Source organism: Papio anubis, chromosome 5 (genome assembly GCF_008728515.1).
Source record: "Papio anubis isolate 15944 chromosome 5, Panubis1.0, whole genome shotgun sequence".
In the NCBI taxonomy this organism is placed as follows: Eukaryota; Metazoa; Chordata; class Mammalia; order Primates; family Cercopithecidae; genus Papio; species Papio anubis.
This window is the reverse complement of record NC_044980.1, coordinates 169,768,095-169,780,067: the sequence shown is the minus strand read 5'-3', so window position 1 is coordinate 169,780,067 and position 11,973 is coordinate 169,768,095. Positions and strand designations below refer to the sequence as shown.

Below are 11,973 nucleotides of genomic sequence, written 5' to 3'. Positions count from 1 at the left end.
GGACTCAGCCCATTAACACTCATTCACACTGTTGCAGACACAAGATGGTGCTGGTGGGACCGGCGGACCAAGACAGGCACACCCTGGCTCCCGGGGCAGGGGAGGTGGCAGAGCCCACGGCCCGGTCCAGTGCCCTCAGTCCGTGTCCTGCAGGCAGAACTCTCTCCTGGGGGGATCCCTCCATCCCACTCCCCTCCATGTTGCTCAGGGAAGACCTAGGCACACAGAGCTTTATTTCAAAAAAATAATTTATAGAACGCCATTTGCTCCTGTTTTTGGCAGGCTTCCACCTTCTCTGGGCTCGGGGGCCGACGCTCCCATCAAGACGCTGGGGCAAGCAGCAGGGGGAGGTGTGGGGAAAGGGGGTTCAGAGGCAGCTCTCCAGCCAGGCTCAGCCAAACCCGAGGTGGGGGCTGAGCGCCAAGGTCCAAGGGCCGAGCAGAACCCTGACATTCCGCCCATCAGGACACAGGCACTGCAGCTCCAAGGGCAAGGGCACGGCCTTGAGATTTGAGTTGAGCTGTAGGTTGGGAACCCAAGGCCAGAGCAGGAAGCCTTTACGAACTCCAGGACCAAGAAGGGACCTACCCAAAGCAGAACCAGAGACCTGGGACAGCACTCTGGGCCAGGGACCCCGTGCTGCCAAGGTCAAGCATTGTGCCAGGCTGTGGCTGAGCCCCAAGGCCCAAGGCCACCAGTCTATGTGCCTGCACAGCCTTGAGCCTTACTCATGTCTGCACCCCAGACCCAAAGGGGAAGGAGCTGGATCCCAGTGGCAGGGGGTCGTGGCTGAAGACAGAGTCGCTGGAGGAGCAGGTGCTGCTGGCGTCCCCACCAGCAGGGGAATAGGGTCCGAAGGTCAGGCGGAGGTCGAGGTACTGTGGGGAACGGAGCCGGTCAGCCTCTGCAGTGCCCAGGATGGGACGGGGCGCATGTCCACGCCGTCAGGCCAGACGAGGCCTGGAGGGGAGCAGGCAGAGGGAGGTGGTGGGTGGGAGGGGGCTGTACCTCCTCAGAGACGGCCAGTAAGACCTTGTCCAGCGCCTCCACCAGCTGCTTGAAGGTGGGCCTCTGGGAGGGTGCCGCATGCCAGCACTCACGCATCAGCCCGTACCTGGGAGAGGTGGGCCAGAAGGTCATAGGGAGCCTCAGGCCTTCAGGAGGAAGGGGAGGACCGGGGGTTCTCTGAGTGGGGAGTTTGATGAGGGATAGGCGGGGTCATCCGTGGAAGAATGGATCCAATTAGGAGCAGGAAGAGGAAGAGGAAGAGGAGGGAGGAAGGAGGGAGGAAGAGGAGGAGAGGAGGAGGAGGGAGGAGGAGAGGAGGGGGGGAAGAGGGGAGGAGGGGGGAGGGAGGAGGAGGAGGAGAGGGAGGAGGAGGAGGAGGAGGAGGATGAGATGATGATGATGAGATGATGATGATGATGATGATGACAATGATGATGACCCGATGATGATGATGATGATGATGATGATGATGATGATGATGAGATGATGATGATGACATGATGATGATCCGATGATGAGATATTTATTTATTTACATGATGATGAGATGATGATGATGAGATGATGCATTTACTATTTATATTTATTTATTTATTTATTATTTATTTATTTATTTATATTTATTTATTTACATTTATTGTGATGAGTATTTTACATTTATTATTTATTACGCACACATTTACATGACATTTATTTATTTACATTATTTAATATTATTTATTTATATATATTACTATTTATTTTTATTTATATTTTATTTATTTACATATTTATTTATTTATTATTACATTATTATTTATTTATTTACAAAACATTTACATTATTTATTTAATGCCATTTATTACGCAACATATTTTGTTTATTATTATTTATTTAATATTATTTATTATTTATTTATTTACGCAAAATATTTACATGCATTTATTTACGTTTATTTATTATTTATTTATTTACATGTCATTTACATATTTACGCATGTCATTTATTTAGGAGCTGTTGTTAGTGTTGGGTTCCTTCTGCTGGCATGTTCCTGAGGCTAAGAGTCAGCAGAGGAGAAGGACTGGTGCTGGGGGTCGAGGGCAGGATGAGGCCTCACAGCTCTGGGGGGCAGTGTGGGGTCGGGTCTATCCTATGTCCTCCTGCAGAGCAGAGAACAGCTCCTCCACCGGGATGCCAGGATACGGGGAGCCCCCGAGGGTGAAGATCTCCCACAGCAGGACCCCAAAAGACCACCTGGAGGCAGGGCCAGGGCTCAGTGTGGCCCAGCGCCCTCCCTAAGACCGAGGCTAGGACGGGGGACCCCACAGGCATGACCCACCCCAGCTGGTGGGGAGTGGGCTCCTCTTGGAGTGTGGTCCCACTCGGATCCCAGAACAAATCTGAAGGAGCCCTGGAGCGCAGGCCTCCTGGGGCCATGTGACTTTGGGCAGTGCCTTGCCCTTTTTGTGGGGTAGGACAGTGACCGCTGGCAGGACTCACACGTCACTCTGGTGTGTGTACACTCGGTCAAACAAGGCCTCGGGCGCCATCCACTTGACAGGCAGGCGGCCCTGGAGGGGAGGGAGGGCCTCAGTGCAGAGTCCCACGAGTCCCCATGCCTGCCACCCCAGGCCCAGCCCCCCTCCACTCCCATCCAGTTCTGTCCCGTCTCCCTCACATTGCTGGTTTTCTTATAGTAGTCAATGTGGTGGACGCCACGGGCCAGCCCAAAGTCAGCTATCTTCATCACATTGTCCTCCGTCACCAGCACATTGCGGGCAGCCAGGTCCCGGTGGATACACTGCAGGGAGTGGGGGCTTGGGTGCATCAGGACACCTGACCTTGAGCTGAGCACACACCACCCCCCAGCAGGCGCAGGGGCAGAGGCCCTCCACCCACTTTACAGAGGAGGTGGTCAAGGTTTAGAAATGGGGAACGCCCTCTCCTGTGTCCCCTCTCCCCTCTCCCCTCTCGCCTCTCCCCTCTCCCCTCTCCCCTCTAGGGAAGTGTGAGGAACAAGTGGGGAAGGCAGGAAAGCATGAATGCCTGGGGACACTGAGGTGGGGTCATGAAAAAGAGCAGAGAGGAAGAAGTTGGGGACATTTAATGCCGCAGGCCTGAGAGAGTGGAGCTGGAGAGATGGAGAGGGGCCCAGAGTCCTACCCAGGCCCAGAGCCTGTACCTTCCGGGACTCCAGATACTGCATGCCTCGGGCCACCTGGTAGGCGCAGGAGACCAGGACTGGGAAGGAGAGTGGCCCCTCACTGCTCTGAGGACCGTCCGGGCTGAGGTCAGGGCCCGGGGGGCGCCGGGCCCGCAGGAACTCCCGCAGGTTTCCCTTGGCAGCGCACTCCACGATGACATACAGGGGCCCTACAGAGGGAGTGGAGGGAGCTCGGAGAGACTGCCACAGCTTTGGCTCTGTACCCTAACGGCCCATGCAGCCGGCCCCGCCTTGGCCCCACCTTCCTGGGTGCAGACACCCAGCAGGTTGATGATGTTCTTGTGTCGGCCAATCAGCTTCATCACCTCCATCTCCGAGACCAGGTCAGCCAGGTCCTTGTCAGAGGCGTTGTCTGTAAGGGCAGCAGATGGGGTGAAGAGGCTGCTCTCCAACTACATGAGGGAACAGGCAGAGGCAGGGGCAGGGCGAGGCAGAGGCAGGGGCAGGGCAAGGCAGAGGCAGGGGCAGGGCGAGGAGCACTGGACCAGGGCTACGTAGGTCTAGGGCTGAATCCTTGCTAGTCTGTGTGGCCTTGAAAAAGTCTCCTAGTGTCTCTGAACCTCAGGGTCGTCTTGTGGGAAGCAAAGCAGTGGGTCACACCCTACCTGTCACAGCAGTTGCAAGGATGCAACTATATCAAGGATCTGAGAGGCAGGCCTTCCAGTGGGCAGGTCCAGGAAACAGGAGAGAGGGGAAGAGCTCGGAGCAGGAAGGAAGCTGCCTCTGGAGGGGTTAGCGGTAGTCCCTACATGGGGTCAGAGCTTCTGGGAGCGGAAAGCAGGCTGGCACCCTGGGGTCTGTTTGACCAGGGCCTGGCGTCCAACTGGCCTGGGAATTCAGGGAGCCGGCGGCAGGCAGGGCGCAGCCAGGGAGCTTGGGAAGAAGGCTGCTCTGGCTTCTCTGGCTGGGCCCCTGGGGCTGACCTGTGGCCCTGGGCCAATGATGTAACACTCCCCACCCACACACGGCAATGTCACAATGCACATTTCTCAATCCCTGCCTCCCAGGGAGCACCAGGTGGCCCCAGCTGTGTAGAGAGGAGGGGAGGAGCAGAAGAGCAGTTGAGGCCATTCTTGCAGGGGGCGCTGGGGAACTTCGACGAGAGGTCCTGATGGGCGGGGTACGGGAGTGCCTGGCAAGAGCACCCTCGGGGCTGGGACTGGGTGCAAGCAGAAGGGCTGTCCTCCTAGAGCAGTGGACGCGGGATGGACCTAGGGAGGGTCCGAGGGAGGCTGAGGGTGTGTCTGGGGGGAACCACAGGGAAGGGGGGAACCACAGGGAAGGGGGGAACCACAGGGAAAGGGGGGACCACAGGGAAGGCGGGGGAGGGCCTGTGAGGCTGAGAAGAGGTGAAGTCAAGGCTGACACAGACTGACGCTGACAGAAGATATCGAGCCTGTCACACCAAATCCTTCTCATCATCGTCACCCCAATGGTGACGATTTGTCGAGCGCTGACTATGAGCCAGGCACTTTCCACAGTCCCTGGGCTGGGAGTAGGGACTGTTATTTACCCCATATGACACGAGGGAAAACTGAGGCTCAGAAGTCACTTGCCAGGGTCAGGAGCAGAGCTGAACTGCAGGTTTAAAGGTGGGATCCCACAGCCTCTCCCAGCTCCAGGGCTCACCCGGTAGCACTGTGATCCCCTTCTATTAGTCCCAATGCCATAGCACCTCCTCCAGGCTGCCACATTCACCTTTTACTTTTATTTCTTTTTTTTTTTTCCAGATAGGGTTTCACTCTGTTGCCCAAGTTGGAATACCGTGGCGTGATCATGGCTCACTGCAACCTCCAACTCCTGGGTTCAAGGGATCCTCCTGCCTCAGCCTTCCTAGGAACTGGGACTAAAGGCACACACCACCACACCCAACTAATTTTCTTATTTTTTTTGTAGAGATGAAGTCTCGCCATGTTGCCCAGGTTGGCCTCGAACTCCTGGATTCAAGGGATCCTCCCACCTCGGTCTCCCAAAGTGCTGGCATTACAGGTGTGAGCCACCACACTGGGTCACACTCACCTTTGAGCATCTTGACAGCCACAGTACTGGCTTGGTCAGGCCGGGCAGGGTCCATGCCAAAGGCCTCTGCACGTACTACCTGTCCAAAGCAGCCCTCGCCCAGGGGCTTCCCAAGCACCAGCCTGGAGATGGAGAAAGTCCATGCCTCAGACCTCCGAGTCACTCCTGCTGAGGGCAGGCTGCAACCTGGCGCCTGCGTCCCTGCCCCCACACAGCTCAGCGCACCTGTCCCGGGGAAACTCCCACAGTGGGTCGAGAGGTAGGTCTAGACTCACGAGGCCGGCGAGCAAGGCGGGGCCGCTGGAGGAGAGACGCACGCCTCGCACCAGGGATGAGCTTGACTTGCCGGAAGAGCCTGACTCCAGGGAGAACTGCAAAGTGGGAGACTTGGTTCTGCCTGCTGGAGTCAGGCTGCCACATGCGAGGTGGGGGATGCGCCCAGTACCTGTCGGGCCAGAGGGAAGCGGGAGAGCTTCTGCACAGTGGCGGGTGGGCGGGGGTGCCGGCCGTGGAGCGCCTGCCCTCGATACAGCCCGGCCAGCAGCAGGAGCACAGCCAAGGCCAGGGAGCCCGACGCGTACAGGATGACATCCGTATACCTGGCCTCGGGCGTTGCTGCGGTCCATGTGAGGTCCTCCTCTGCCCTCGCACATGAACATATACAGACAGACAAACTGGTCAGTGGTAAGACTGGCCGCCCCATGTGCCCTAACTCAGTCCCTCCCAGCTCCCAGCATATGTGGGGACACACACGGAGGAAGCTGTAGTTATGCCCAGTCCCATAGCTCAGCAGAGGGTCACATGGACAGCCACACGTGGACAGGCACAGAGGGGCTGCCATACAGCTCAAACTCACAAATCCACACACTGCCCCTGAGGGCAGACCCCACAAGCCAACAGAGACTGACCACCCAACAGGCCAGAGCCCCCACTGCTGGCCCAGAGGGGCATCTCGCAGCATATTCTGGCCCTGCAGGTGCTTACCTGGCAGCACCGTGAGCCAGGCAGACTGGTAGGAGAGGCCGATGGAATTGCCTGCAAGGCAGGTGTATTCGCCTGCGTCCTCGGCTGACACGTTCCTCAGGTACAGGACCTCCACCTCTGAGCTATTGATGTCTGCAGTCTGGGGAGGGAGACATACTCTGGGGTCACAGCAGGGCCTGGGGCCACACTGTGATCAACAGGGAAGCTGGGGAGCCCCCAATCCTGGGTGGGAGAAGAGTGGGGCCCAGGCTGGAGCACGGTGCACCTTTAGGACTTGCACATAGGGGAAGCCGTCGGCCCCGAAGCTGCTGCCGTTGATGACGATGTGCTTCAGCCACTGGATGTGGGGCTGGGCATCGCTGTACACCTTGCACAGCAGCTCCACGTCACTGCCCACCACGGCTGTGGTGTTGGCCGGGAGCCCAGCCTGCAGGATGGGCCGGTGCGGGGACCGCTCTGGGGACCAGGCAAGGTAGTCAACCCTCATCACTGGCACCCATAGAAGCACCTGTTTGCCTCCCTCCAGCCTTCCTCAAGTTCAAGGGAAGGACCTTTCTGCAGCTTCTTGTCCGTCTCCTGCTTACCCTGTTTCAACCTTCCCTGGCTCCTCATTGCTTTGGGTCAAGGACGTTTCAGCCTAGCACTCAAAACCCTCCACCACCTGGCTCCCCATATAAAAGCCACACCTCCGAATACGCTGGCCTGCAAGTGCACGGCATTCGTTATACTCAGGCCTGCAGCTCAGGCTGCGCCCTCTGCCTGGCTGTCCTTTTTGTTTTTCCTCTTGGCAGAGCCCTGCTCCTCCAGCCCCACACTAACCCCTGTGCTCTCCCCTGACCGCCTGGTCACCAAGCTGCTTGACTCATCTGAGTCCATCCTGCCCGCCAGACTAGACTCCACCGGAGGGTACAACTGAGCCCAGGATGGGTCAGGCCTCCCCCGTTTCCGGCCCTGCACTCACCCAGCACATCCAGCAGGTAGTTATAGCGGATGCTGCCCACAGCGTTCTCCACCAGGCAGGTGTATGTGCCGCGGTCCGAGGGCACCACGCTCTCCATCACGAGACTCCAGTGCTGGTGGCGCAGCTGCAGGCAGAGGGAGTGTCCAGGACCACCAGACCATGTCCACCAAGGGGGCCAGAGGACCAGGGGGCTAGATCCTCATCCTGCCCACAGGACTCTTCTCAAGCTCTCTAGGCCCCGAGAACATCAGGGCCAGGCCAAGGACTATGGGACAAAGGAGAAGGCTCCCCAGAGGGCTTAAGCCTTGGGTTTGAGCCTTTTGAATTTTAGCTCTCCCTCTCCCTGGCTGTGCCACTCTGAGCCAGCCCTTGCCTTCTCTGAGACTCAGTTGCCTTATGACAGCATGGAGCTGACCCTGCAGGGTCTCATCAAGATGACGAGATGCTAAGGCTTACTGAGACCAACCAGTCCGTGATTCTTCTCACTTTACAAATGGAGTTGCTAAGGCTGTGAGGTTAAGTCACTTGCCAGAGAGTAGCAGAAGAGGAACCAGAGCTGCCCAGGTCCACAGTCCAGGGCTCCTTCTGGGACCCCGCAATTGCTTTCCTCATTCAATGGATGTATAGGTGTGCTTGTAGGCATGAGGGGACTGAGGAAGGAATGAGAATGAGGCAGCAGACGGTCTTGGAACCCAGAGACTCACCCGAATGCCTCCAATGCGGTTCTCCCCATGAAAGGCCTGTCCATCCTTAAGCCAGCGGATGGTGGGCGTGGGGTTGCCTGCAGCCGGACAGCGGAACTTGACGGTGTTCCCAGCCGGTACTGCATGCAGTTTCTTCTCCATGCGCTGGGGGTGTGTCCAGTAGGGTGCTGGAGGGGAGAGGAAGGCCCTTAGAATGACCGTGTGTTCCCACACAGACCTCTTCTTCTCAGTGATTAAATGAGCAGCGGGGACACAAGTCCTTGAAGACTTATACTCACCTTGCTGGGGGTAAATGTGCCCATTCGAGGAGTCCCTATGGGACTGGGGGTCCTCATCATCGTTGCTGGAGGTCAAGGAGTCTACATCAAGGACAGAGGGAGGCATCTGAGGTCCAGGAGGGGCAGGTCTCTCTCCCCAGGCATCCCTTAACTGCTAGAGTCTCTTACCATCTATAGTCAAGGTGAGATTTTGCAGGACGATCATGGAGGCTCGGGCCAGGCAGAGGTAGCGGCCAGCATCCTCAGGTAGGAAGCTGGCAATCTCTAGGCGGCCCCTCCAGCCCCGTACACGGCCAGCAGGTGCCAGGCGACTGCCCTCCTTGTACCAGTGGCCACCACGCTCAGCCCGCCCACAGCACAGCCGCACAGGCTGCCCAAGGGCTACTGTCAGCTCCTGCTCTTGCTGCTCCATGCTGGGAGCCAGGCAGGGCTCTGTGGGCAGAGGGCAGAGGTCAGCAGACCCCGCAGCCCCATCTGAGGCAGCCTCCTGCGTACAGAGAACACGCCACACATGCAGGGCACAAGCACCTCGCGACGCATGCTGGAGGAGCCACCGCTCCTTGACACCCGCACAGCCACATGCTGCGGATGCCACACCCAGGGCAAATGCCACACTCTTGGGGCATGTCACGCACACAGGATTTAGTGCACATGACACTGGCCAAGACACACACACACACACACACACGGACACACACACACGGCACATGCTATCGGTGCCATATACAGGGTCATGCTGCACTGGGGCATATCACCCTCATAATGCATACACCACACATGCTACCTGGACCTCCTAGGTCACGCATCCAGTGCACAGAACACACACACACACGCGCGCGCACACACCCAGGCAAGGAGCTCACCACCAGCTCTGCGGCCCAGCTTAGGGCCCTGCACCCTGCGAGGCCAGTCCTCTCTCGCAGACACAGAGATACATGGATGCTTGCTGGAAGCCAGGCACTGACTGAGTCTCAGTGGTTGAGCCCTGCCCTGCTGCCACTTTCTCCGGGCCTGGGCAAGGGCCTGGGCAAGGATCCTTTCCAGCTTTGCTCAGCCCAGCAGCCCCCTCCTGGTGCCCACTCTTCCCACCCCTGCCACCCTGTCCCCCCTCAGAAGCCATACCCAGCTCCACTTCCTCCGAGGCCTCCAGGGACAAGACTGGAGGCCCAGGCACACTCAGCAGGACCCCCAAGAGGGCCGACAGCAGCCGCATCTCCTTCCCGCAGCTCTCAGGGGCCCAGGCTGGACTTCCCACCAACTGCCTTCCTAGAATAGGGGGGGAAAAGAGCTCCTGTTCCACGTGCACCTTTGCGGGGGCTTTCCCTTATTTTGCAGATGAGGAAACGGAGACAGGAAGTGGCCAGTAGATGTGTCCAAGTCCCCGGCCAGGCTGTGGCAGTGCAGACTGGAACCAGCTCTGCTGTAGCCAGAGCCTGACGCCTTCCTACAGTAGGTTGTGCAAGGGGTCTGGGCTGGGCTTCCTGCTCTCCTTGAGTCCTGCTGGGACCCTGGCACACGTTCACAGAAAGCAGTTTTGGGATTCTTTTCTTGGAGGGAAGCAGAGAATGGAGACTATCTTCTGCATGCTCTTGGCACATGTAATTTATTTTTTGCTGAATAAATGAATTGATTGCCGAAGAGCCAAAAAACAAAGTGAAAAATGATACAAGGCCAAACTTCAGCATCTGGATGTTATCTGATCCAATCCCCACTCCTTATAGCATTACTGACATTTCCAGAGCTGGGCGCCCACCACTGACAAGGCAGCTCCTTCCGTGGCAAGCAGGACCGCATCCCTGAATACCTCTGCTTGTCATGCACCAACTCCATCCGAGGTACACATGGTTTTGTAAAGAATACAGACCCTAATTATCCATCCGCCAGAGCCAAGTTCAAATCCTGACTCTCATCAACTTGTAATTCCTTGTCTCTGTCTCTCTCTGGGTTACTATCCTCATAGGACTGTTTTGAGGATAAAAGAGACAACGTGCATCGGCACTGGGCACACACAGTGTTGGAATGTTCTTCTCCCTGTGCCCGGCCCTAGAACTGTTCACCTGTTGCCCTGGGTCTGCCCTCAGCCAGTCACCTCTGGTTCGGGTGCTGTTACTGTCAGGCTGTGATGTACACACACCCCAGCTGGCTATCCTCTTCCAAATGCTACCAAGGACACCTCTGTTCCCCAAAACAGAACACTCAGAACCGAGTCTCAGCTGGGACAAAGGAATACTGTGATCACTGCAGTCCTAGGGGCCTATGGGTGGCACTGGTGTCTCTGGATCTACCCTGTGTGGGAAGCCTATCACACCTCCTTACCCTTGGTCACTGCCACTCCACTTCCAGTCCATCTGGTTTCCCCTGCCCCAACTCAGGGCAGGTCATGGCCATCTCTTGCATGGGCCTTTGGAAACATCCTCTCCCTGGGCTCTTCAACCTTCATCTTCCAGCAGAATTTTAAAAAACTACAAGTCTGCCATGTCATGCCCCCAGCTTGCAAGCCCTTAATGGTTACCTGTGCCCAGCAGGATTCAGCTCAGCATCCTAGGGCTCCCTCTCTGCCGCTGCCTATCTCTTTGGTCACACCGTCTGTCCCTTCAGGAGCGCTGAAGCCATTGGCTTTCAAAACTGGTCACATATGCTCTCTTGCCCATCCCTCTGTGCCCACCATTCTTCTTCTCTGCTTGACTCAGATACTGCTGTCTCTGAGGCCACTTCAACTCTCAAATCCAGTTGGATCCTCCTTGGTAAAACCCCCTACCAAGCTCGGCTTGGCAGGGAGGGCAGCTCTTTGAGTACACAGCTTGGGCTGGGAGTGGCTGGGGAGGCCCGGGGATTTTATTCCTACCCCAGGCTGCCCTGATATCAGAGTCCGTGGAAAAGTCACCCGTGGCTGCTGACCGCTGACCGACCACCCCACACGTGGGAACAGAGGGCCTGCCTTAGGCATCAGACAGTCCTGGGTTCCCCTCCAGCCTCCCGCACTCGCGGTGGAGGCCCCCGGGCGCTAAGTGACTGAAACTTTCGGGGCCTCAGCTCCCTCATCTCTGCCGCCGGCGCGAAGACAGCCGCAGGGACAAGCTTGTCCTCCCCCACCCTTGCCGGGCCAGCCTGGGGGGAGGTGCGAATCAATGGGTCCCGAGGGTAGCTGCACAGGGCCAGCCTGCCCCCGCCTCGGTGGGCAATGAGTAACCAGCTCCGCGGCCAGGGTGCTCTTTGGACGGAGCGGGACAAAAGGCCCTGTGTGCACTGCGGGTTACTGATTTACCGCCCCCTCCACCCCCTGCCGCCCGGCGGACGCCCAGGTCCCCTGCGCCGGGAGGGGCAGTCCCTGCAGCCCCGCCGCCGCTCGCCCCCTGGCGGCTGGGAGCGCAGCCCGGGCCCGCAAGGGTTCCGGCTCACCTCGAGCCTGCGTGACTCCGCGCCCTGCACAGGGTCCTGGTCGCCTGCCTCCTACTCACCTGGCTCCTCTGCCGCCTCACTCCCAGCTCCAGCCGGCCGCGACCCCTGCACCCGGCGGGGTCCGCAGACAGCCCAAGCGCTCCTCAGCCGGGAGCAAGGAATGTACCCGCGACGGCGGCGTGGCCGCGGGCGGCCCACCTTCTGCCCCGCCCCTCGGGCCCGCCCCTCCTGCTCGGGCCCGCCCACCTCCTGCCACGACCCCTCGGGTCCACCCCTCCTGGCCCAGCTCGAGCCGGAGAGAGGTGTGGCCGGCGGGGGAGGTGGCCAAGAGCCCCGCCTACCTGGAGACCCGCCGCCGACCCAGTCAGCCCACTCCAGGGACCCCGCCCCAGCCTATACACACACCCCTACGCACACC

At 58.3% G+C, this 11,973-nt stretch overlaps 1 protein-coding gene across 1 annotated transcript; it reads right to left on the bottom strand.

Annotated features, from left to right (window-relative positions):
- Positions 1-216: 216 nt before the first annotated feature.
- FGFR4 (fibroblast growth factor receptor 4) lies at positions 217-11,739 on the bottom strand. Its single transcript, XM_003900582.5, is given in 19 exon segments — positions 217-878; positions 1,009-1,114; positions 2,104-2,146; positions 2,149-2,240; positions 2,487-2,557; positions 2,665-2,787; positions 3,169-3,359; positions 3,452-3,562; positions 5,230-5,351; positions 5,455-5,600; positions 5,675-5,868; positions 6,214-6,352; positions 6,479-6,669; positions 7,175-7,298; positions 7,879-8,045; positions 8,157-8,237; positions 8,325-8,588; positions 9,279-9,422; positions 11,615-11,739. Coding segments are annotated over 18 exon segments (2,406 nt in total). The 5' UTR covers positions 9,370-9,422; positions 11,615-11,739; the 3' UTR covers positions 217-728.
- Between the last annotated feature and the right edge of the window lie 234 nt (positions 11,740-11,973).